This window comes from Amborella trichopoda, chromosome 9 (assembly GCF_054954075.1).
Source record: "Amborella trichopoda isolate Santa Cruz 75 chromosome 9, AtrichopodaSantaCruz75HAP2 v2.0, whole genome shotgun sequence".
Taxonomy (NCBI): Eukaryota; Viridiplantae; Streptophyta; class Magnoliopsida; order Amborellales; family Amborellaceae; genus Amborella; species Amborella trichopoda.
In genome coordinates this window covers 10,543,832-10,570,448 of record NC_142344.1, presented here as the reverse complement: position 1 = coordinate 10,570,448, position 26,617 = coordinate 10,543,832, and the positions used below count along the sequence as shown (strand labels likewise).

General features: G+C 37.1%; 2 protein-coding genes across 42 annotated transcripts in view; both read right to left on the bottom strand.

The window, feature by feature from the left end:
• LOC18424263 (branched-chain amino acid aminotransferase 2, chloroplastic) overlaps positions 1-24,768 on the bottom strand; it is a 44,623-nt gene extending 19,855 nt beyond the window's left edge. For 4 of the 41 annotated variants that reach the window (XR_016040631.1, XM_088846591.1, XM_088846600.1 and 1 more), the window contains exons 1-5: positions 24,275-24,768; positions 24,009-24,181; positions 12,460-12,545; positions 2,812-2,986; positions 37-213 (exon numbers count right to left, since the gene is read on the bottom strand). Coding sequence is in view for 32 of the 41 variants with exons in the window: in XM_088846591.1 (XP_088702717.1) it covers positions 37-213; positions 2,812-2,986; positions 12,460-12,545; positions 24,009-24,134 (564 nt within the window). In the remaining 9 variants the exon portion in view is untranslated. Of the gene's footprint in view, positions 1-36; positions 214-2,811; positions 2,987-7,703; positions 8,053-8,192; positions 8,307-12,459; positions 12,546-12,822; positions 13,106-21,623; positions 21,827-24,008; positions 24,184-24,272 lie in introns of those variants that run through there. The other 37 variants (XR_016040628.1, XM_020661627.2, XM_088846605.1 and 34 more) reach the window with 24 other exon arrangements.
• Positions 8,711-10,747, bottom strand: LOC148780367 (uncharacterized). Its single transcript, XM_088846616.1, has one exon. The coding sequence runs from the start codon at positions 9,596-9,598 to the stop codon at positions 8,861-8,863; it is 738 nt and encodes a 245-aa protein (XP_088702742.1). The 5' UTR covers positions 9,599-10,747; the 3' UTR covers positions 8,711-8,860.
• Positions 24,769-26,617: the final 1,849 nt, after the last annotated feature.

The window sequence follows — 26,617 nt, the reverse complement described above, 5'->3', positions numbered from 1 at the left end:
TCTGAAAGAGGGTCTTTGTTTAAGAATCTGCTGTACCCAGCGTCGATTAGCCCAAACTGTTTCCTGAACAGCATCCACAAACTGCTCTACTGAAGGTGATGGCATACACATACGCTCAGCACCCCTCTGCATTCTTAAACCATTCTCTTCTGGACGAAAGAGAACCACATCACAATCTTTTTTCCTATATGCTTTTAGACCTTCAAACAAACCCTGCAAGACGTAGAATAACAGATTCTTAAATTTCACATCATATGGCATATTACGATGATGATGATGATGGCGGCAAATTACAATTAAACTCTCAATTTCCTGAACAAGAAATTCTTTGTCTAAAATAAATTATAGAATGTGAGTCTGAAACCATTTGCAAATAAATCCACAGAAACTTGCTGAATAACTCAATGAATCCAAAAAATAAGTGCATAACCATGCACAAAAACCTTTAAAGATATGCTTGCAACAAAAGACACAGAATAGATCGTTTTCAATGGTCAACATAATGCCTTCCAAAAGAACCGGTCCACAAAGGAATCAAAAACCAAGAAGCTATCAAAACCAAGATGCGCTCAAATCATTTATGACATTCATCATTTTTCTTTCAGTCAAGATCTCTATCACTGATTGACCCTTGAGCCTCAAATGACACAAGTGGAAATCCCAATCACATGTCATATGTCTGTTTTTTCTTAGGCAACTCTATCATCAATACTGTGGATGCAGAATGCTTCACTGGCATCTATTAGCAAAATAAGATACAATGGACAAACTATGGTAGAGAATATGCTTTGGACAGTTTAAAGAATTAGCAGAAGAAACTTCTTCTGATACACCAAAGACATGCTCTTATACTCCATAATAACATGGGCGTTGTTTATTTTTATTTTTATTTTTTGAGATTTTTTTTAGAAAAATAACATGGGTGTTGTTAAAAATAGAACTAGACATCGGGCTCAATTCTTCATTCCGGTTAACAGTCTAAAGCTGTCATGACGATTCCTAACCCAGTTTTGTCCAACATTTCTCTCATTAAGGATCTAGCCAAGAAAAATCCAATCATGCATGTCAACAAGTCTCTAGGGCTATCTGCACCAAGTAATTAGTCAGGTGTGTTTTGAAAAGTACCAAGTAAGTAATTAGTTGGGTGTCTTTAGGCTATGTTATATTTAAAAGGTCCATTGTTGTTCTGATCCACATAAACTTAGATTCCTTGTCCATGCTACTTATGTGGAAGGGGCTTTACTTTTCAGAATTTCTAAACCCTCATCAAATTTTTTGGTTGTCTTTTTTGAAAGGCACATTCATCACGTTAAAGTTCCAAGCCATCCCGTCTTTCACCTACATCAATGAAGCTGAGACATAAAGCAGATAAGCAAAGTCCTATACAAGATTATATGAGATGATATCCAAGCAGCAAGTTTTCTTGCAGCAAGAAACTTGGTTAAGGGCATAACAGAATATTTGTAAACCATAAGCATGAACTTGCAAACACTGCAGTCTGATGAATCAACTTGCCAAACTGGTAACGGTATCAAATAATGTAACAAATAAGACCCAGTCTACAAGAATATGGGGTGTATCTCCAAGAGACATCGTACCTTGGAGAAGAAATTACTAATCATAGAACAACAAAGCGTTCAATTTCAGCAGTCTCGTGTAACTACATCAAATGTATTTCTAAGCTATATAGACATTACATCAATCAATATTACAAGCACAACAATCAAATAAATAAACAAATCAATAAAGACTACAAGCACAACATTGAATTTACAAGCAATCAACCTATCCAATTTTTTTATAAGTTCATCTACTATGCCCTCCATCAAAAGAAAATATTGAACACAATGGATGCATATCAATTACCTGGCCTAGTTTACTACAAAAGATCATATAGAGCCGCAAAGAGCCAACTAGGGCACACTCTGGCAAGAGGGGACAGGAGTTGCGCTAGGATTTCACATAAGAAGGGGGATTTCAGAGGATGCAGGGAGAGAAAAGGGTGAGCTAGAGGACCTTCTAGAAAGGACTGAAAAGTGGCTTATAATGTCTAAAACAAATGAAATTTTGTATCATTTGATCACTCACTTGCATCTCTAACCCTCAATCATAGGTTCTAAAGGCATGTGAGGGATGGAAAATCCTTGCAAAAATAGGGAACGCGATCCATGAGCCCAAGGACCAATAACTATAGCTATGGCCCCTATCCCAAATCCACTGCTTTTGATTGAGGAATCCAAAAAGACACCAAACAGCCTACAAAAATCTCTCCTTCAACTAAAAGTCAATTTGGAGCTCCAAATAAATGTGTGTCAAAGGGGAGGGGGGACGGGCATTTCTGCAGCATTTGTCTAGTTACTATTGCAAGTGTTTTCCAACTATCATGAATTTTATCTTACTGAATACCATGAATTTTAACAACCAATCCTGTCAATGCACCACAAGGCACAACAAGAAACAAAAGAACCGTAAAGGAACATCATCAAACCAAAAGAAAGCACTACAAAAACCTCAATTGTCAAACAGGCAAGGGGCAAATCATATATCCGCCAAAAGGATGCAAGAAGAATTCACACAAGATTCAGTGCAATCCTCGAGAAAAGTATGGCACACCCTTCAGTAACCGTAAAATTTGGAGAATATGCAAAGCAAACCGGTCAAACGATCACAGAATGATTCAAGGATCACAAATCACTTACATCCAAGACATGGTAAAACAATAAAAAAATATCTAAGGACATCAAAGAGAAGGTAGCAACTAATTTCAGAAACCGACATATCGCTGAAAGCTATAGGTCAAGTGTCATTGACCTGTCCATAGTTCAAGACTCCAGCAGACGGACTCAATCCAATCTCCCCATAGGGCTGCAATTCACCACTAGTAAACTGTCCACCTTTAGCACATTTCATTACATACATGTAATCTGTTGGGGTAATCCCATAAACAAGGTTATCCCAATCCATATCAGCCAACTCTTCAACCTCCCTGAAGTAAATAACTCAACATATTAGAAAGAAATCCAAATTGTCCATTCTTTTATAATATCTCTAGAGAACTCAAACATAAAATGAAATGAACGCCAAGAACTACTACTAATTAGAAAACTCAAATCAATCAGCGAAAAAGAGGAAAGCCCATATTTTTTGGGGGTGAATAACCTCTCGTCAAATGCACAAGTAGTTGGATAAGTATATAACGATAAACGTCAAAGGATTTGTCTTAAGTCTCTACGATATAAATAAAATGACAATTCAAGATTTCTGAACTTCCATGAAATTGATCTCGCAGATTTGATGAAGAAAGATGAATTAACCTCTCCATAAAGTTGTCTTGCACAATAATAAATCTACGGCCTGCTCAGAAACAGCTGGAATGGAACAAAAAAGTAGGATGCTATTAACCATAATTTTTGAAGACTTGGTCATCTCAAAATCAAAAATATTCAACGGTAGCATTGCAGAATGTTCCTCATGTTACTAATTAATGATTCATAAGAATTTTTTTTAAGTCATAAAGAGACTTTCAAAGGTTTTTTAAACTGTCCCTTTCATGTATAACTTGCACATATTACATTATTTTCTCATCATTCCAGGTTCATAGCCTGTGGAGGACTCTAGGCTTTCCTCAGCTGTATATTAGGGCTTTAATAACCCACATAGGTGAATGCATATTCAAAATATAGATTCAGTACCATAAGGTACACAACAAGATGCTCCTCGAGACCAAGGCAGTGTTATCAAAACTGGAGCTGTGACTGAACTAGTCAGAGATCTAGTCTAGTCAAAACATGTTTGACCAGTCAAACCATTGGAAAGAATAATAATAGGAAAAATAGGTCAAGATTATGAAAGGTGTTTAAAAGGAGGGGGGGTGTGCAACCTCTGTTTGCGGGTCTAACTCATCAAAATTGACTACTCTGACTAGCCAAACCAGTCAAATATCGATTTTAGCCAGTTTTGATTAAACCCCATTTTTGCTTTGAACCAGGCTAGCCAAGGCATTGATCTAAGGTTCAACCAGACAGTCAGATACAGTCTTGATAACACTTGGGCCCATAGGCGTGTTTGTACCTTTAAATTTAGTGCTATAAAATTCTTATCCACCAAGATCAAGAAGATTGTTCCTATAAACACAAATCCAACTCAGGGAGGTCGTGAAAGAGGTAAACAAAAGTAAGAAGTTGCTTGATTGGCTATCAAAATCCTTAAAACATCCAAGAATATGAGGGGCTTGTAGGAAATGGATTTGGGGTTGTCTTATGAAACTCATGCAAGTAAATCAGGTTTTAGGAGAGATGGAGAGCAGATTACTTGTATTTAATCATTAATTTCGACGACCTCTGCAGTTATGATCGCCAAACATTGTTTAAAAAGTGGACCGCCCAGCGCCTAGGCAGCCTAGGCGATCCAGAAGACCTGGGCACATCGCCCATGCCTAGGCGGGCTGTCCTTGGGCGACCGCCCAAGGGCGAAAAGCCCTATGTTGAGGGGCTTGTTTGGGTTTTTCTGAAAAAACAATGTTTCTAAATGTAGGTTTTAAGTTCATTTGAAACATAAACCCACTAGAGCCCATTTTAGAAAGAGAAACCTCAAAAACAACCAGATTTTGTGATTTTCATTAAATCGAAGTGTTTCTCAAAGTTACGAGAAATGGATCCAGACATCACCCATTAATATTAAATTTAGTTTTAGAGTTTTTTTAGGCCTATTAGAGGGTGTTTTTGAAGATTTTAGCACTAAAAAACACCTCAGAGATGGAAGTTTGGAGATCGAGCAATCAAAGTAAAGGCAAAATTTTATTTTTTAGATAGCTTGTATTATTTTGAGATGCCTTCTTCAGGATCTAGTCGAAGTGTGGCCCGGGTTGGAAATTCCATATAACACGAATCCTTTGGATAAAAATTGTATAAGAGCATAAACCGGTTTAAGAAACATCTTGCCAGTGTTAGGGGGAATGTTGCCCCTTGTAAAAATGTTCCTGAAGCAATCAGAGAGGAGATTAACCAATATATTAGTTCAGTAAAACACAAACAGGAACAAAATCCTTGGCACTTGGATAGGTCGATTTTTGGTTCTGCTAGAAGAGGTGATCCGGGTTGGAAGTATGGTTATAACCCGAAACCAAACGATAAAATTGTATAAGGTGTAATTTTTTTGAAAAAGATACCAATGGGGGTATTAATCGATTCAATAAACACCTTCCTAGTATCAAAGTGAACGTTGCTTCTTGTAAAAATATTTCTGAAGCTATTCGGGATGAGATTAGACAATATTTGAATTTAGTAGAACCAGAAAAGGAAGAAAATGAGCCTCGTTCTATGGAAATATCTTCTCCAGGTTGTTCTAAAAGTGGTGATCCAGGTTGGAAGTATGGTCATAACTCATAACCCGAATCCGAAAGACAAAAATCGTATTAGGTGTAATTATTGTTGAAAGAATACTAATGGGGGTATTTACCAGTACTAAGGGGTATGTTGCCCCATGTAAAAATTGTCGTGAGGCTACCAGGGAGGAGATTATACAATATTTAAGTTCTGGGAAGCACAAAAGGAAAAAAGGGTGAAGAGGCAACAAGTAGAGCAGCCAAGACTCCTAGGGCGTCATCTGCACGAAGTACGAGGGAGGTAGAAGAAGAGGAGGAAAAAGCAGATTCAGAAGAAACAAAGGAGGACAAGCGTTGTGTTGAAGTGGGAGATGACTTTGATGATGATGGCCTTGAATCTTGATGCACATGATGAGGCTTACCCTACTTCTGATGATGATGATGATGACTGACAAATGAAGACACTTGACTCTTGGTGTTAACTATTGAGTCTTAAACCATATATTTTCTTTTTCTTATTTTTTAGTTTCTAGTTTCTACTATCTAACTCGTGTGAGCATGCTTGTATGGTTCTAGCATTGTATGAAAATATAGATTATGGACTATCTAAATTCTCCTCATTCATGGAAATATGAGTTATGGATTATGTGTTATATAGACTTAGACACTTAGACTACAAATATTTTTCTTTCTACTGGACCGCCCAAGTTTTGGGCTCCCCCTTAAGCGCTAGGCGGCCTGGATCCCCCTCTCCCCCCCCTGGTGCCTAGGTGCCGCCTAGCATTTTTTGAAACACTATCGGCAAAATTCTAAAGTTCAATTAAAAACTTTCATGCTCTAAGAAAGGGCATTGGTGATCTCAGCTCTTATTCACCATTGTTACAGAATGTACAGTCCAAAGAATGTTCCTTATGAGGGGCGCAGCATGAAGTGGATAGAACGTGTCAACCCTGAGGTAAATATGCCAAAATACTCACCACCAATTAGACGAGGGCACTATTATATTTTGTTGTGGGTCAATCAAACAGTTTCTATCTTAAAATCTTATGTTGAGATGCTCCAAAAAGTTACCCTGATGTAGGACCAATTCTTTAGCTCCTATAGAAATCTATGCACAAACCAGTGTGCTTAGGATGAGATTGGTGTAAGGGTCTAGTACTTGACTAGGTTTTTATAGTGAAGGGAAAAGAGTGATTTGAGACCAGATAAGTAGGAATAAAAGCTAAGGTGACAGGATATTTCGCAAAATATGGAATGTAGCATCCTTTTAGAGTCTCTTAGCAAAATCGAAAACTTCTCCTAACTACAATTTGAGAAATACAACCTTACTAAAAAAATAAACATCTTTCGACATTAACTGTCCCATGGGCCAACAACCTTATAGAAAGTTGTCTATGATTCACAATTTCACATGGCCCTTCTTGGCTGGGCTTACTATCACTTCTTTGGGGCCCTGGCAGGCTCACTGTTATATCTTGTAAGCAGTCCAACAAAGGAAAAACAAAATGTATCTTAAATAAAACTATTACACGAGTTTCAAAGGCAATGTGAAACAATTTGCTGCTTGCGTTTAAAAATGCAGATTTGATTGCTAAGCAGCCAGGTTGCCTAGCCACTTAGGTGGCAAGACAACCGCCAAGGTGGCATTTAGGTAAGTGCAGGTCACCCAAACAAAGAGGAGGGGATTTTTGGACATCGATGATGATAGGGGAATTCAGGTTGGATAGTAACCCCCCAAATTGCATTTAAGTTAAAAATATTTAAAAAGAAAAAAAATTAATTGCTTTGTGTGTTATTGTGTTATACTATTTCCAATGTTTCAAAAGACGCTAGGCGGCCCCTAGGCAGCCTGCCCCAAAGCCTAGGCTTGAGCCCAGACCTCGGGTGCCCTGAGGTGCAAATTCTTAGTTTTTTTTATATATTTGTTATCCAAATGCACATATATGCATATATTTGTGTCAAAATTTGTAATTTATTCCAAAATTTGAACCATTAAAAACATTTAAAAGTCTAATAGGCTACTGTAAGGTCTCCAACTCTCAAATTCAGAAATTCTCCATATTGGCATATTTCATATCTATAAAATAAACCATAATAACATCCAAGATTCCAAGGCTCCAACTCTCCAAGTCATCAACAAACTGACTTCCAAAACTATAGAAAAATCAGTAAACCGCACAACAAAATAGTCCAAAAAGGCCAAAAATTACAAACCACATAACTAAATAAAAATCGTTCAAACTCCAAATGTCTAAAGCCCAAAACAAGATGGTGCAATAAAGTATTAAAGTTACTTCAAAAGAAGAGAGAAGACAATCAAGACATCAATAAGAATAAGAATCATCAACTTCATTACTGTCATCTGAATCAGAATCATCACCCTCTTCAACATATTCCTCTTCTTCCTAAGATTCTTCTGAATCTGCCTCCTCTTCCTCTATCTCCGTCCGTGAAGTACCAGCAGAAGAAGTTGCTCGAGTGACCCTCCTAGGATCAGAAGCTTGCCCTGAAGCCTCCTCGACCATTTCCCATGTCAAACCCTCCCCAGGGAAGACCTCCTCAGTACTAGGGTCACTAACTAGCCAATCTGAAGCATTCTCCATGTCTTTCGAAGAGATAGGGTCCTTCTTTGGCTGGTTTTTCTTCTCCTTGAGCCTTTGATTCTCTCTAACAAAAACCAAGTCATTGAGCTTCCTTTGCTCGAGCCTATTTCTTCACTTTGTATGCACCTAGAAAGAAAAATAATGCATAAGTAACTACTATAGGTCTATGATCTTCTTACCTTTTATAAATCTATATTACAAAATGAATATGAAATTATAAACAAAAAAAGCATATAAAATTTTATTCCTTTAAAATAGTAAAATACCATCTCAAACGAACTCCAATTGCGCTCACAACCAGAAGAGGTAGTAGTCAAACTCAAGATCTGCATAGCCATAAAGGTTTGGAGCGCTACTCCTATGTTGTCTCTACCATTGTGCTGCAATATGTGGGCGACCTTTATAATTAATTTAGGAATTTAACATTATCAAAACTTAAAAGAAAATTATAAATTTATATTTTATAAAACAAAAGTACATAAGTCAAAAGAATATTACCTGGTTCGTCTTTGTTTCTCTGCCTTAATGCCATATCTTTCCCAAATGACATCAAAGAACACTTGTGCGAAATTAGCTCTTCAATCGATATCTTATCTTGGATATTTGGATCAGGAACCAATTTCTCAATGCACTCATTAAAACCATCCATAATTACCCCTTTTGACTCAATATCTGCATCTGCATAAAAGAATTTGGGGTTCAAGTAGGACCCCGCTGCATGCAATAGTCTATGGAGCTGTCTATCCCATTTATCATCTATAATCACCCAAATTGGAACATACTTCGCTGCATCATCGCCCAAATTCTCTGCAATCTCATTCTTAGCCCTTTTCATTGCATCATATATAAAGCCCATGGAGGGCTTATCACCATCAACCAAGTGCAAGACCTTCACCAAAGGAAGAACTACTAATATCACATGCTTCAGCCCACATCAAAAATATTTCAAAAGAATAATATCTTGTGTCTTCTTTCCCTTGGCATCTCTAGACCACTTACACCTACTCCACTCCTCTGAAGCAAACATAGACCTTAATGTGATCCTCTTCTTATACATGCTCTGTAGACTAAGGTAGGCAGTGGCCAATCTAGTGACCCCAGGCCTCACTAGCTCTCTCTTTTTTGTAAACTTGCGCATCATACTAAGGATAAGTATGTGACTGTATATGAAGATTTTAACCTCCTTAGCCTTAAAAATAATTCCTTTAATAAGAGGCAATTTACCAATTGCCTCAAGCATAAGATCTACGTAATGTGCAGCACAAGGAGTCCAAAATATGTGAGGCCTCTTTTGTCGAAGCAAATGACCTGTAGCTAGATTGGGACCAGCATTATCTGTGACCACTTGAATTACATGTTCCTCCCCAACCTCCTCAATACCCTTATCAATGAAAGAAAATATATAATGCGCATCATGAACATCATTGGAAGCATTGATTGAGCGCAAAAAAACTATACCCGTGGGACAATTTACTAATAAATTCATGTTACTCCTCCTCCTATCACGCCACATATCTGTCATCAAAGAAACCCCAAATTTAGCCCATCCCTCCTTATGAGTCTTGAGATATTCATTAGTGTACTCGACTTCTTTCTTCAGTAGTGGCTCACTAATCTCATAAGGAGTAGGAGCTTTCAAACCTGACCCAAATTGCCCAATTGTTTCCAACATTGTATGGAAGCTATTCAAACTAGCAGTGTTAAAAGAAATGCCCGCATGGTAAAACCACCGAGCAATATACTAAATCACCCTGGCTCTATCTTCCTTTTTAAACCTATTTTCAATTGTCACCTGTTTTTTTCCCTTTCCCTTGCCTTTTTCAATTACTGTCTCTGGGCTAGGTGTAAAGAAACTATCTATAGGCCCTCTCGTACGAGCCTTCTTAGACCCAAAAGCCCTCTTGGTCTTAGAGCTCTGAGTATCAACCATGGCTACCTCTTTTTCCCCCTCTTCATCATCATCTTCTTCAGTTTCAATATTATCATCAAAAATATGAACCCTTGACTTTAATTCTGCTATATCCTTTTTTTTTGCAACTTTTTTACTCTTTTCAGCTTCAATGTACTCCGAAATTTCTTTCTTTACAAGATTTGGGACTTCCTAAATGGGGCGACATCATCTCTAATACCGGTAAGATGTTTCTTAAATCTATTTATGTCGGCATTAGAAACATGTCCAAAGAATTGCACATAATTTTATTTATGTCATTCTTATCCGGATTAACACAATATTTCCATCCCGTATCTCCACCCCTAGTAGACCCCGCAGAAGACATCTCAAACTGAAAAAATAAATCTCAAATAAAGTTTACAGACTAACCTTCTACCAAATCTCTGATCTTCGATGTTGGCTATCTCAGTCGAGCTACAAATCAACTTAAAAGTCTTCTAACACCACCACTAGCACCCTAAAAATAATTTCAATCAAAAAACAAACTTTTTCAATCCACAATAAGTACTTTCGATTCTTAGCAATTGTTTAAGATTCTCATAAATAAGTTTAAGATTGAGGGTTTCTTGTTTTTTTTTCAGTTTGGGGTTGAAAAATAAACCCCTAAACTTATGTTATGCAAACTTGGGGGTCAAAATGACCCCCTTTCACCTTTTGGGTGAGGCAATGGGCGCCCGCCCAGGTACAGCCGCCCGTGTTGGGGTCAAATGACATCGGATTTGGCCCAAATTTGGACAATATGCTCTTAATGCCCTCATTTTTAAAACCCAAACGTTTTCATCATTATCCAAGATCATCTCAGGGGCCTTTTCATAGATCAACCGCCGTGATTTCTTTAGGGCAAAAGTAGTCCACGGGATATCAGATTGACTTGAAATTGGGAGGGTGGGCCCAAAATATTGCTGATTAAACATGCCCCAAGTTTCATTGCTGTTTGAGATTGTTGTCAATGGTTCCCTTTACGAGGTGCTCCAACTGGGCCTCTACTGATCTGCCAGCAATCTGAGTGAACTTAGGATCCTTCAAAACTGAGTCGAAGTGAAAGTCAAAATCACCTAAAACTTGGAGGATGACTTTAAAATACTCCCGATTAACATTCATTCAAGTTTCACTGAAATCCGCAGTCCTGATACATGACCTCCCCTTTATCGATGCAATATCAACTGAGATCATGCCGATTGATGCATGAAGCATAAGAGCGTAAGGTGGGAGGGGAGATATCTCCAAATGGGCCAATGGTCCACCCAAATATGCTGAGATCATGCCGATTGATGCATGAGAGTGCGTCCCTGATATTCTCTGAATCCCGCCCTTTCAAGATCGTTGAAAGAGTATCTATGGGACTTTATTGTTCTGAGTGATACAAAACACACCCAAACAAGTATGTACAATATGCTCACATTGGAAGGGTGCCAAGGCTGAGTAACTCCGCTGAGTCCTAGTTGACTCATCCGATTTTAAAATATGGTCTGGAAGGAAGACCTTGGACTAAGTGCAACACACACCTAGGATTTGGGAAAGAACCTTATGATTGTAAGCCAAATAACAATATCATTGACCTCCTTGTTGACATGTTTATCCTCTGCAAACCATAACTCCCCAAGGAAGAAGTTTATAAGACCCAAAACATGATGTCAAAAGAGAATAGTAAGGTGGGTCATCATCTCCTCCCACCCACACAATGAGCATGTAGTCAATTTCATGTACTACTCAAGACCATTTCGATGAACACGATGTAGGAAATTGGTGACATTCTTGAGAAGACTGATCGTTACTCAAGAACCAAGCCATCCCTAAAACTACTCAAAACAATGATGAAGAAAGACCATGCAAGTTGTTTTTTTGAAGCGGTGGCATTTAAGTTTACAAAATTAACCAGAAGAAGTGAGTTGAGGCAGCCCACATACAAGCAATCATTTGTTTAAGACAAGTAATTAAACTTTTACATTCTGATGAATCACACCAAGCCCTTTGTCTAAGACAATATATTTTACATTTTCTAAGACACTAAATTAAACATGCACATTCTCAAGAATCATATATATCACTGCCACCTAAAACAACTTCACAACCATGACTACTATACTAAAAAATAAGCATTGGACAACAAGCCTATCACCCTAAATGAAAGATGCAGTCAGCAAGGGATAAAGCTCAAAAGAATAATCTTCCTTCGGTCATAAAGAGCAACAAACCCACGTATTATTGTTTTCAAAGATTTACAACTTCACATGTCTATGCGAGTGAAAATCCAACTCATGCATTCTTTATGAAGTAAAACTTCCCTGAGACGGAAAATGTTCTAAAGTTCGATTCCTACTACTAAACTACCCAAAAAAAAGGGGACAATCATGGTCAACAAATGCCCAAGAAACATACAAGAAAAATATAAATAGAAAGTAAAAAGTCAGCTTACTGAGCCTTCATTGCATAACACAAAAAAGAACAAGGGGAAAGAAAAGTTCAATAGGTTAAGGAATTTAATAACTAAACGGGGTCTCAATTAAAACACGTTTAATTGTAGCACATTATCAAACCAAAATCGCAACAAGTATTGCCTTTGGATTTGCTTTTTGACATACCTACTCGTATCCACAGCAATTGCTTCACACCTTGTTTGGGAAGCGTCTATAACACTTGAAGAAATGGAGCAAGAGTTATAGTTGAACTGCAAAGAAGACCATAGATATGCAAGTTAATTAAACATAATTATCAGCAACAATTTCACAATCCCCTCATTCAAATGAAAAAACAAAGGAAAAGAAAATGAATAGTAAAGACCTTCAAGAACATCAATTCTAAAAAGATCAAATTTAAAGTAAAAAAGCAATAGCAGCAGCAATTGAAAATAATAAAACCCAAATCAAAGATATATAAAAATTAAACCAATAATCATAACCTAAGCCTTTGGAAATGTTTCGCATAAATGTGAAACAAAGGAGTACCTCCTTCTTGTTGACTTTTGTAACCTTCAAAGGATAGAGCGCTTGTAAATATGATATTTTATAGTGGAATATGCACTTTAGTGGGATTGTGCGTGACTGACCGAGGGTTGGGGGCTTTATGGCCGTAATCATGTGGCACTACCGAGAAGGGTTTGCAGTAGGTCATCCCTTGTTGAGGTCAGAGAGATGCTCAAAGATGATGTTTGTAGGTCAAGAGAATTGTGAGGTCTCATGTGTGCAGTTGTAGGCCGGTGAGCGCAAGGTCCAAAGCCTCAACAAACTTCTGCACGACATGTAAACATAACAACCGCATTACTGAGAAGCATCCCTACAGAGGAACACTTGTACATATACATAGACAGAGCCGCCTGTTTACTGTGGTGATAAGTGCTAGACTTGCTTTTAAAGGAAGGGAACTGAAATCCACATTCCAACATAATGGCCACACTGTTTTTTGTCCTACTTTAACAAGCCAATCATGAGCCCCCCTGAAATGAGATTGTGGGTCATGAGTCTTTGTTGGGTTGGATAAGAAAACAATAATGGATCATGGTTTCTTGGGCAAGTAGAGTGCCATTATTGTCACTAATTTTGACCCCATTGGTATCACTCCACTCCTAGTATATTTTATTTTGCTATTATAAATGTTTTTATGATTTTTAAAATCTTTTTAGAATTTTAAATATGATTTATGTCGAAATATTCATTAAAAGGGTACTATCGAAATTTTCAAAACTTGACAAGGCACATGTGAGGATCAAGGATCCAGCCCCCACATATGTGTACCACCCATGTGGGACCCACTTACCCCTTAGAGAGGCACGCCACTATTTTAGCAAAAAAGTGGCATGCCATTTTTTTAGGACAAAGGGGGGCACGCCCCATTTTCTTAATATTTAGTTCAAATTTTAAATTAAGTAAAAGATAGAAAATCTTTTAATTTTAAATAAGATTTCGTTCCCTATTCTAGTGGGAGTTTTTAAAAGATAGAGTATCTTTAATTATGAGAGATCTAGATTATGATAAGATTGGTTATATTTCAAATTTAAATAAGACTTAGACTTGGGACAAAATCTATGAGGATAAGGTCCCTATTTTCCATCCAAAATCATGATGTCTAATTTGTGGGACGGATAGCTCTGATTAAATCTCACCCCACAGATCTCCTAATTATACTAAAGGCCAAGCTGGAAATTAGATAAGGCATACTTAGATTGGAATCATATGCTGATTAGGAGATAGACTTCATTCTATTTAAAGATCTATTTGAACCTCTATCAATTTATGACAAGATTTTTATCTCCCATGCAAAGAATCCTCTCTCTCACACCCCCAAGTTCTATCTCCATCACATCTCTCTCTCTCTCTCTCTCTCTCTCTCTCTCTTCTCCACGCACTTTTCTCTCTCAAAAAAATTTTGAACTTATGTGCCTCCCCCCTCTTTACCCCATAAGGAGGCACGCACCCTCTCTCTCCTCTTATTTTGAAAAACTTATATCTAAGAAAAAAAAGAAAGGTGGGACTTTTCAAACCCTAGGTGAGGTTTCTTGAGTTTGAAGAGGAAGAGTGGTACTGCCAGCTAAGAGAGAAATAAACCATCAAGCCTTACCCTAGTATGTTCCTATAGGATTTCATACAAACCCTAGTTGAATTTTTTAGCTCTCTAAAACCCTAGAGAAAGAAATATTGCCTAAGTAGCTTCCTATCTCTGAATTTTCAGCAATACCTTAAGGAGTAAAAGTGCGTCATTGATCAAGGAATCAGGTGTGCGTATACCAAAACCTGTGAGGGTAACTCCAAGCATCTTCCAGCAAATCTTCCCAGTAGTTCTAATTAATTTCCAGTATTATTTCATATTTTTCTGTGAATTTTCAGGAACTTATATTGTACAAAACATTAAAGTGGAAGTTTGTTTAAAGCTCCTAGATAGTTTTCATTTCTTTTGGCAGTAAAAATAAATATCTTAGGTTGCATCTAGGATATTATTTAATTTACAGCAACATAATGGTGGCCCATGTAAGTGGAATTAAGGTATATTGAATAAAAAAAAATTGAATTTGATACCTTGAGTTCCACATAGTCACTCCTTTCACTTGGAGCACAATTTCATACTTTATAGTCCAAGAATGACAATAAAGTATCAAATAATGTTGTTCAACTATTAACAAGAGATGAAAAATACACTCTTATTACAAGTGGGAGCAAAAATACATGGAAAAAAAAAACAATCGACATACGTTCACGATGATTTCATGGTGAGGCTTGCCAAGTATTGCCATAAAAATGCCAATTGAATTTTTTGTTTATGTATTGGAGTAAACCTGCCATATACTTCTCTTTCAGACATTTGTGAATTCAATGGTTGAGAACTCAATTAGAGGCCACATGAAGGGTCATTAGCCAGAGAACAATCCAACAAAGCCTCAATCCTCAAAACTCAACTTCTAATTAAAAGTCAAAACAATTCTAGTTCATTAAAGAAAAACCCAATGCCAAAAGTATGCAAATTTATCCCCAGAAATCAAAGCTCATGATGAATTTACGCATTGTGGAAAATTGTTGCTCTTAGTAAAGCAGGCAAGCCGTAGAGATATACGTGGGAAGAATGTCCAATACCCATTTTATAAAAAAAAAAAAGACAATATGGCAATAATTACAAAGAAGCAGCCACATCAATATGCTATTTGACAAGGAACCTCTTTCATGGCCACAAATGCAGCAGTAGCCAAACCCCCAGGTTGTATGATGCACTTTAACCTTGTTAATCACTTGTATCCTCGAACAGCACACAATTATTGTTTATCCTAGTGTTCGCAAAACCGGCCGATCTAACTGCCAATCGGCCGTTTAGGTCGGAACCGGCCAGACCAGTTCCGATTTTGGCCGATTTTGGTGGTCACCCAGTATTTGAAACTTTAAATAGAATACTACTTTACACCAAATACATTACAATGGTGTCTTGGTTAGTGTTGACGATTGGTTTTTATATGAATCAGGGTTTGAATCCCCGCCAGCGTTTCTTTTCTTTTAAGATTTCGTCCACCAGCGTTTGTTTTCTTTTAAGATTTCGTTGGTTCAAAAATATTTGTTTTATTTTAAGATTTTGTTGGTTCAAAAATATTTACTTGAATCCTCTTTGAATGAGGTCACCCACTAACCATATGCCATTTATTACTAGACCCACTAACCCTATGCCATTTACTACTTAGTTGATAAAAATACGAGCTTATACTATATATAACATAATTTTTCTTCATTTTTTTTAATAAGAGCTTATATTATATATAACATAATTTTTTCTTCATTTTTAAAAAAAAAAACATTTTCTTAAAAAAAAGATTATTTTCTTAAAAAAAAATATCATTTTCTTTTTAAAAAAAAAAAAGATCATTTTCTTAAAAAAAAACAATCATTCTCTTTAAAAAAAATAGTTGATCAAGTCAATTTTTTTAACGCTACTTTAATATTCTTTACATAATGGTAAAGATTAAAAAATATTTTGGCCATTGATACTCACTTTTATATTTTCCTATCTTTTCAAAAAAAATTAAAAATACCCCTAGGCACAAATCGACTGGTTAAAATCCATTTTTTTCATTAATTTCAACTTCATTTGAGTGTGTTTTGTTTTAATCACATTCTTTATATGCTTTTCATATTTTAGTAGATTTTTTTTTGTATCTTTTTTTATTTTTTAACATTTTTTTAGTCATTTGGGACTTACCCTGTTAGAGCGGTTGAATCGGCCGGTTTATCGGTTAGGCTGGTTAAATCGCTTTCAAGCCCATGTCCAGTTAACCGTTCCGGTTCGATTTTGCAAACACTAGTTTATCCACATCATAGTTGTGGGAACCTCGGGGGTAAGGCCACAGCCCCACCGTAGGAACTCGATCCCGTAGCTCCTCTGAGGGATCTTAGATAGAGCTAGACTTAGAGAAATAGCGATCTCTCTCCTTACAAAATGGGATCTCGACCTACATGCTTGTACTATCCCTCCAAGGAGAGGAGCTATACTATTAATTGAACTACTGCTCCTCTCCTTAGTATTATAAATTTCCTTCTTTGGAATATGTTTAATTCTGGTGCATATCATATTGCAGTAAGCCAGAATTACGGCATTAAAAAACTACAGTTTAATACCACAGAAAGCCAATTTATGATATTATTGAATTCTATTATTGTGGTAAATTGAAGTACTATAGTTATGACATTGGTAATAAGCTAAGGTATGCGCGATGATGAATCGAGCATGCATTAGCTCGATCCTAATTGTGGATCATATATTGTTTATTGTTTTATGTATAGTTCATCTTAGATCCTCCAAGTGAAAACCTAGATCCCAATAATATGAGATCTTGCTCTAAGGTATCCTAGGTTCTAGCTCCTTAACTTATAAAATGTACAAACGTAGACCAAAACCCCAAAAGCCTCCACCCTATGCAGTTCAGCATTGCCCAAACCAACCTACTCCTAAACCCGTCCCGGCCTCCGACAACTATGATCCACATTTGTAGTTGTAGCACTGTTACATATTGCCTTTTCATGAACAAACAAAGTGTCTTATGTAAATATCCAACAAAATTTAGGATTTACATTTTCTTTGTGTATAATCATCTTCCCAAGATATCCCTTGCATCCTTTCACTCCTCAGCTCCTCATTTTAAATGACTTTCAATGAGATGTTTCTTGCATTCCTTCTAAAGGTTCTTTTGGCTTTAGTAGTTAGATATCATGGTGTTGCTTATGTTGAGGATTTTGTACATTTTTGGTATATAAATGTGTTGTTATTTCAATTGCTTGCTTTTCTTTTTCTTTTTCTTTTTTTTCTTTTTCTTTTTTTTCTTTTTTTTTCTTGAAAGGGTGATGATGTATGTATGTACATATGCAATAGTAGGAGTATAAAAGCTCACGAGGGGTAAGGTTGACAGCAACCCACATAATAGGTGCTCGGGGTATATGACAGATCAAAAGGCATCCCACAGGTCTAGATATAAAATTTGAGGCAAATATAGAGGTCATAGGCAGCCCATATGATGTCGAAAGCTCTACGAACGAGAACACAAAAAAAGAGGAAGATAGCAATGAAATGGGAATAGAAGATGATAGAGGGAGAGGAGAAAGAAAGAGAGAGGTGGAATGCAAGAAAGAAATAGAGGTAGACGGAAGTAGAGAAAACAGATGAGTATAGAGAAGTTAGAAAGGTGAAGGTAACAAAACAAAAGACAAAAGACGAGACAAGAATTGCAAGTACTTCAATAGGAACTGCTCATTTAGAATCCTGAAAGCCAGATACCCCAAACGCATCCTCCAACTAAGTGACACTCTGTAATGCTTCGCTTGAAGGCCTTACCACATTCCACTAATCTTATTTTATTTTTGGTTGTTTAATACTTCAATTGAAGTATGGAGGATAAAGAGTGTTCATATATGGACACGGTTCCGTAGTTATAATTTTTGCATATTTTTTTGGGAAAATTCCTTTGTACCCCCCATTTTTGACAACTATTTCTCAAGAAACCCAAGGATTTATAATATTTCTGGTGGCATAGGGTCTCTATTTTTTCTATCCTCCAACCCCTGGACCCCTTTGACTATGTATTTTTTACCAAAAGAAAGGGTGAAATGACACCCTCTCAACAAATCCTTTTTTTCTCCGTTAACCTCTCCCTCTCTTTCTCAAAACATTCTCTCTCTCTGTCTGCCTGATACCCAAAACACCAGCTCTCTCTCTCTATCTCTCTCTCTCTCTCTCTCTCTCTCTCTCTCTCTCACACACACACACTCAAAACTTAGTCTCTCTCTCAAATACCCAAACTTAGTTCAGTTGTTGAAAGTTCCCCTCTCTACATCGTCTCTCTCCTCTCTCTCTCTCTCTCACACACTAAAAATTTTGTCTCTCTCAAATACACAAACTGAACTCAGTTGCTGAAAGTTCCCCTCTCTACATCATCTCTCTCCTCTCTCTCTCTCTCTCTCACACACACTCAAAACTGTCTCTCTCTCAAATACGCAAACTGAGCTCAGTTGCTGAAAGTTCCCCTCTCTACATCATCTCTCTCCTCTCTCTCTCTATCAAAAGACACTTCCCTCTCTCTCAAACACCTAACGCATTTTTTTTTTTCATCTGAATTCCTTCCAAACAAGAGATGATCAAAATTAGAAATACGATTTAAGGCACACCTATTCTTATTCCCTTTGGGATTGACATTCCAAAATGACAGATTGATTTGTGCTAGATCATAATTGGGTCTATTAATGTTGGGGCATGATTTAACCCATCTGATCATCACCAGAGCTCAATTCAAGCATGTGAAACCCATTTCTTACCAACAAACTCGTAATTGGGGTTGGGTCCTTCTTCCTGGTAATTGAAGCTAAAAGCCCTAGCTCAATTCAAACAAAAGTGAGGTTTCCCTTCTTGATCAGCAGCACAAAATTCGAATTTGATCTCAAATCGTGTAAGAAATAAGCGTTTCCAAGTTGTCTCCTTGGCAAAAGAAGCTGAAACCCTATCAATTCATACTGGATCACAATTGAGGGGCTTACAACTCTAGCTTCGATTGAAACTGGATCAGTTAAATTCAGGTTTCTGGGATTTCAGCCATGGGGGAGGACGAGCAGAGAGATGCGTCTTGAGAGAGAGAGAGAGAAGGTGTTTTGAGAGAGAGAGGGAGACAGTGTTCTTAGTATTTGACAAAGAGACGGAGTTTTAAGAGAGAGAGTGTTTTGAGCGAGAGAGATATGAGAGGTTAATGGAAAAAAAAGGTTTTGTTAAGAGGGTGTCATTTTACCCTTTTTTAGGGGTTAAAAATACATGGTCAAAGGCGTCCAAGGGGTTGGAAGATAGAAAAAATAGAGACCCTATGCCGCCAGAAACATCCTGAATCCTTAGGTCTCCAGAGAAATGGCTGCCAAAAATAGGGGGTACAGAGAAATTTTCCCTTTTTTTTTTTAACTCGACATCATGGTTCATGTTATGTATTATGACCTTCTGCCTTCAATTTCATTGTTATTGCTTGAGTGTTTCATGAGATATGGACACATGGTGTGTTATAATTTTCTAAAATTTTCTATTTTTTCTCAATTTCCTATAGTTTTTTCCATGTTTTCTGAAATTTTTTTGCTTTATTTTATGTTTCTATTTTTTCCTTGGTTTGACCAATGAACCAGTCCAGTCCAGCAAGTCCTACTGAATTAGCGCCTCACCATTTCAACCTCCAATATGGCCCTGACAGCAATGATCGAATTTCCACTAGTTGGATATATTTTAGTATTTCCCATATTTTCTTTACTCTTCTGTTTAACTCATACATTCATCACTTTCTCCAATTATTTTATATATACGAAGCAGAGAATCTCTGTTAATTATGGTTCAGAGACTCAAAATGACTATGTTGCTAATTATTTTAAGTAGCTTACAAGTCCATTTATACTTGTAATGAAGAAGAACTCTGACTATAAATTAGACTTTCAGTTTTCCATTAAAAATTAGATTGTTTATTCCACAACCAAGTTAAAGTAAAATTTATAACAATAATAATAATAATAACCAGAAACAGTGCATCATCAATTATTTTTTTTTCCAATTGGTTAACTTCATTAAAACAAACAAAAAGAACATAGATCCGCAAGAGGTGGCCAAATGACAACCACATGATAGGTGCTCAAAGTACATAGAGGGAAGCAGAAAAAAATAAGGAACTGAAAAAACTTGAAAAATGAGGAGAAAAAGGTATGACCCTATAAACAGGTGCACAAAGTATATAAAGCAAGGAAGAAGGGAGGCTAAAGGGTAAGGAGGAATACAAAAAAGAAGATAACTATGGAGAAGAGGGTTAGGGGAAAAGAAAGTAGGATGCAGGAGGATGCTGGGACCTCGAGTACTCTTCAGGAGCTGGAAAGCATTTGGGTGTCCAAAACCGAGGGGGTACATACTTCAGGGCCGAGAGAGAGGGGTGACCAGTCAGGGTGGAAGGAGATTGTTGGGTCCACAACTGGTCCGCAGGAGCAGGAATGCCTCCAGCCTACATGCAATTTCTTCAGAAGCTGGAAAGCATTTGGGTGTCCGAAACCGAGGGGGTAGAAGCTTCAGGGCCGGGAGAGAGAGGGGTGGAAGGCGTGACCAGTCAGGATGGAAGTAGATTGTTGGGTCTACAACTGGTCCTCTAGAGCTGGAACCCCTCAAGCCTACCAAACTGTGCAGTGATGAACGACCAAGCCGAGAGATGTTGAGGGGAAGGAGCTGAGACGTCATTTGTTCCTCGCACTACAGTAGTTCTCCCTTACAACCTCGCTGAAAATGAGTGGAAAAGAGGGGAGAGAAAAGGGGAAGAGAGAGGGAATGAGCTAGAAGAGGAAATAGGTCCTGAAAACAGTGGGGTAAGAGAAGAAATGGGGGGAAAGAGACTAGAAGAACATGTTACATTAGGGGGAAAAGAAGCCGAAGGATGGAAGTAGGGCAGATGGGCCTAAGGTGGAGGCAGTAGAGGAGAGAGAAAAACAATTTGTCAATGATTAAAATATATTTTTTCCTTGTTTTTTCTCTCTCTCTTTTTTTTCTTTTTATATTTTTTGCATCATCATTATTATAGCCATTACAATTTTTGTTTCTGTAACCATTACAATTATCACCCAGAGAAAGTGAACTACTGAGAAGAAAGAAAAGAATCCTCCTACACCAAGATTTTCATCAAACATGCAAAAACATTAGATCTACAAACAAAATGCAGAAAACCAAAGCAAAAAACAACTCATTGCAACAATGAATCAGTTAATGGCGAAAATCAATGAAGGAAAAGCACCTTGAGAGACAATGGCGAAGGTCTCTGAAGAAGCTTGATCGAGGAGATACCTACAATAGGTGAAACCTTCGATGATCCAGGCACCAGCCAGGCCTAGATTTTCCATCTTCTCTAAACCTACTTCTTTCTCTCTGATCCAGGCACCAGCCAGGAAGCTACGGACCGAGTAAGAACCAGGTTTTCCATCTTCTCCAAACCTACTTCTTTCTCTCTCTAAGAAGGGCTTCTCTCTCTAAACCAACCTCTGCAATTGCTGCATCAGTAAAACCCTAGTTCTCGACAAATGATCGGCAAGTATTTTCGCAGTTCAGCAAGGATGCAGTGGAAGAGAGAAAGAGGCCCTGGCATTGCCAGAGTCAATAGTCGAGTAAGGCGGCACAGGCACTCACCGAAGGGAGGGGTTTTATCTAGGGTATATTAAGAGTCACTATTGAGGATCTGAATTTGGGCCGTCCATTTGGAGCTCTCTTTTTATTCTTTCCCCATGGCACAACGACAAAAAAGTGTGCGTCTGCGCTGACGTGTCAATTGTGCAGTAGACTGGCGATAGACTCAATCTAGCTTTTCGCCTCGTGTTAAATTATAATTATTATTATTATATAATTATATTATTGAAAGCTGACGCGGAATGGCAATGGCACACAATGTCTCAAAAAAAAAAAAAATTGACCAATTATAGTATTTGCATTGTGCAGTGCTTTATTGAGTGAGAGCAATGCATTTTCAATCCCACTTTGAAGGAGGGAGAAGAGGTAGTCCTGTTTATATGTAGAGAGCACTCCCCCTCAATCATGATCATGGAACCAAAGGGATGGTACGCCTCTCTTGTTGACCACTCAACCTCGCACCCGCAGCCGCAAGGATGCATGCTTGTACTTTGGATACTTGCATTGGCACAAAAGTACAATGAGCCTGCTCATGGTTGGGCTCGTTGCTCAATGTCTTTTTGCGAGTTTGGCTTTGCACGTGTTTAATATGATAATTATTTAAAATTATTGTGATTTTTGATAAATGATTGTAATTGATGAACGGTTAATAAACATTAAAATAGTAAAAAGGCATGACTGCCAATACAAACGGTCACGAGGCATTATAAAATCATAGCACAACATGACAAGGCATTCTCTTCCTACAATTGGGATTTGATTTTATACTAAAATCATAAACTAAATCATAACAGTAAATGTCTTTTTGCTAGTTTGGCTTTGCACGTGTTTAATATGATAATTATTTTAAATTATTGTAATTTTTTATAAACAATTGTAATTGATGAATGGTTACTAACCATGAAATAGTTAAAAGGTATGACTACCAATATGAACGGTCACAAGACATTAAAAAATCATAGCACAACATGACAGGGCATTCTCTTCCTATAATTGGGATTTGATTTTATACTAAATCATAACCTTTTTACATTTTCTCTTCCTTTCCAAATTGTTCTTCCTCTGATAGAGAGGCAACTCCAATACTTCAAGATCTTGTTGTTCAATGCTCCTTTCTAAATTGTTCTTTCTCAAATAGAAAGGCAACTCCAATACATCAAGATCTTGTTGTTCCTATGCATTGAACAAGTAAGATCTTATATTTTCAGGTATCCTGAGAACAAATTTGCTTGGTAAACCTTATGCACATTGATTATTACTAGTAGGGGGACAAATATTATATTGAGATATCACATTGATATGCTTGAAAATAAGAAGATCTCTCTTCAATTTGTGTGCAAATACCTCCATCAAATAGAAAATTACAACCCTCGTTTCACCAACACCTATTATTTTCAAATAATTCAAGAGATTATTTATGAGTGAAAAAATGGATATTGCCATGAGCTCGATCAAAGTTATGAATCAAGCAAAAAATTTTCGAATCAATGGAGCCCACTTCTAAAGTTAACAACAAAAGTTGATGTTTTTGTTGATCACACTCATGGTGACTTATGTAATTGTTTAGCAAATACTAGAGTTCAACAAATGAAGAAGCAACTATTGAGCAAATCCCTACTGCACCAGAAATTGAAGAATGATGGCTATGTCCGCAAAGTGTGGAGAGAGAGAGAGAGAGAGAGAGAATTGTAGGGATTTTCTCATCATTATTATAACCATTTCAATTTTTTTCTCTTTTTTTTCTTTTTGTATTGTTTTGCATCATCATTAATATAACCATTACATTTTTTTTTTGATGCTGTCCATAACCATTACAATTGTCACCCAGAGAAAGTGAACTACTAAGAATAAAGAAAAGAATCCTCTTATACAAAGATTTTCATCAAAGCGACATGCAAAAACATTACATCCACAAACAAAATGCAGAAAACCAAAGCAAAAAACAACTCATTACAACAAATGAATCAGTTAATGGCGAAAATCAATGAAGGAAAAGCACCTTGAGAGACAATGGCGAAGGTCTTTGAAGAAGCTTGATCGAGGAGAAACCTCCAAGAGGTGAAACCTTCGGTGATCCAGGCACCAGCCGGGTCCCTACGGGCCGAGTAAGAGCCAGATTTTCCATTTCTCCAAACCTACTTCTTTCTCTTCTCTCTAAACCAACCTCTGCAACTGCTGCGTCAGTAAAAACCCTAGTTGAGGGAAGCGAAGTGCTGAGCGAGCCAAATAGCTAAGCGAGTGCGAAGAGTTAGAGCAAGCTTACACCTGATCGATTCCTTTCTTTGACTCGATCCCTTCCTTTCTTTATGAAAGAAGCGGTACCGGGAGCAGTCCGAGTATTTTTGCAGCTCAGCGAGGATGCAGAGACGAAGAGAGAAAGAGGCGGCACGGCACCAAAGGGAGGGATTTTATCTAGGGCATATTCAGAGCCACTATTTGTGGATCTGAATTTGTGCCGTCCATTTCGAGCACTCTTTTTTTTCTTTCCCCGTGGCACAACTCAAAAAAAGGTCCTTTTTTATTCTTTCCCCGCGGCACAAACTCAAAAAAGTGGTTCTTTTTTATTCTTTCCCCCTGGCACAACTCAAAAAAGTGGTTCTTTTTTATTGTTTCCACGTGGCACAACTCAAAAAAGTGCGTCAGCACTCACGTGCTAATTGTTAAGTAGACTGGCAATAGGAGCAATGTTGTCAGTTGTGGACTAGACTGGCGATAGAATCGATGTTCAAATTGTGGACTAGACTGCGGAAGTCAATCTCGCTTTTGCCTCCTTGTTAAATTATAATATAATATATGAGAAACGCAGGAAAGGAAAAAAGTTAATTTTGTAATTAAAATTAAAAAATAATCCTTTATATTTAGGGATTGTTTAGAAAGCGATTGGATCAGTGCTCTTTATCTTATCTACACATAGAGGTCACAAATCATTCATACTCATTAAATGTCAAAATTGGATAGTTTGAGGTGAGTCGTGAAGTTTCGTAATTTTTTAAAAAACTTTATATCTATTCAATGACACTCTTACAACCTATTTTAAAGTTTAAGGGACAAAAATGAATATGACCTCTATATATAAAAGATAAATGGTATCTTTATAGACAATCCATCATATTTTATATTTTACATTTAAGTCTCACTTTTTTAGAGTGCGCATTGTATTACTTTTATTTCTTTTTCTATGAGTTGGATCAAGTTAAAAATTGGGGATTCGATACTTCTCATAATCTCGTATTTGCAAAAAAATGCCAAAAATATTTAAAAATAAAAAATAACCAATAAACCCTAAAAATTTGAAATTTTTAAAGGTGTTTTGGTCATTTTATTTAACTTGATTGTATTTTTTGATATTTTTTACAAGTGCATTATCAAGATAAATATTGATTCCAAAATTTGAGCTTAATAAGATTTATAGAGAACACAATAAAGTTAACACACAATATTCACTATAAAAGTGGGATTTGAGTGTAAAATATAAAACACATGACTATTTTTAAATTTCAAACACAAAATGATATTTTTATATTAATTTTCAAAAAAAATGAAAAACAATTAATGGGAAAATTTGTAGCATAATCAATAGAAACTTGTACAATATAATGACAATCAAATATAAGATAAATCACTTAAGAGCCAGTTTGGATGTCAAATAAAAAAACCTTCACATTGAAAAAAATTGTCATCCTTAATTAAAAAACATTGCCATCTTTTTTATTTATTATGTTGCACTGTTTGGATGGAGTTAACATATTAAAAGCAACTTCCAAAATTATTTTGCCCATCCAAAAAATTTTTTTGTATCTCTCGCAGCAGTAAACAATTTGCTTCTATACAATAAGCAAACCTGCAACCCGAGCTTCTCCTTATTCATGAAGAGAAGGGGTTTCTATGGGTGTCGTATGAGTAAAAAGGCTTGTGTATTGTTGAGAGATAAAGGGCCTTGGCCTTACAAAAATGCCACCTAGGCCCATGGATGGGGCTTGAGCTTATATGGTTTTTTGCAACTTAGTTTATCCTCATTCATGAACAAAAGGGGCTTCTAATAAGATGTGGTATGAGAGAAAAGACATGGCAAGCGCCTTGGCTTTACAAAGACAGGCAGCCATGCTTCTTTGGTTTTTTACCACCATAGTGGTATGAGAGAAGAGATAAAAGGCTTACATTTTGTAGAGAGAGAAAGGGACTTGGTTTTACAAAGAAATATGCTGCTTAAGGCTGCCAGGGTTTGAGCTTCTCTAGTTTTTTGCAACCCGAGCTTCTTCTTATTCATGAAGAGAATTGGCTTCCCATGGGTGTGGTATGACAGAAAAGACTCGCGTTTTGTAGAGAGAGAAATAGTCTTAGCTTACGCGGCCTAGGGCCCATGGATGGGCCTTGAGTTTCTCTTTTTTTTTAGAGAGATAAAATGAAAATACTATGTTTATTCAAAGAGTAGATTTAGGGTTTCAGATGTTTTATGAGTTGTTGGTGTTGGGTTTATGTGGCCTTTAGAAACCTTATGAGAGCTTGTATGAGCATTTATATAGTGAAGCATAAACTCAATGGGAGTGTGGTCCTCTTGTGGACCATACTAGGCAAATGCAATTTGTTGATACTCGGACTAGGCTTGAC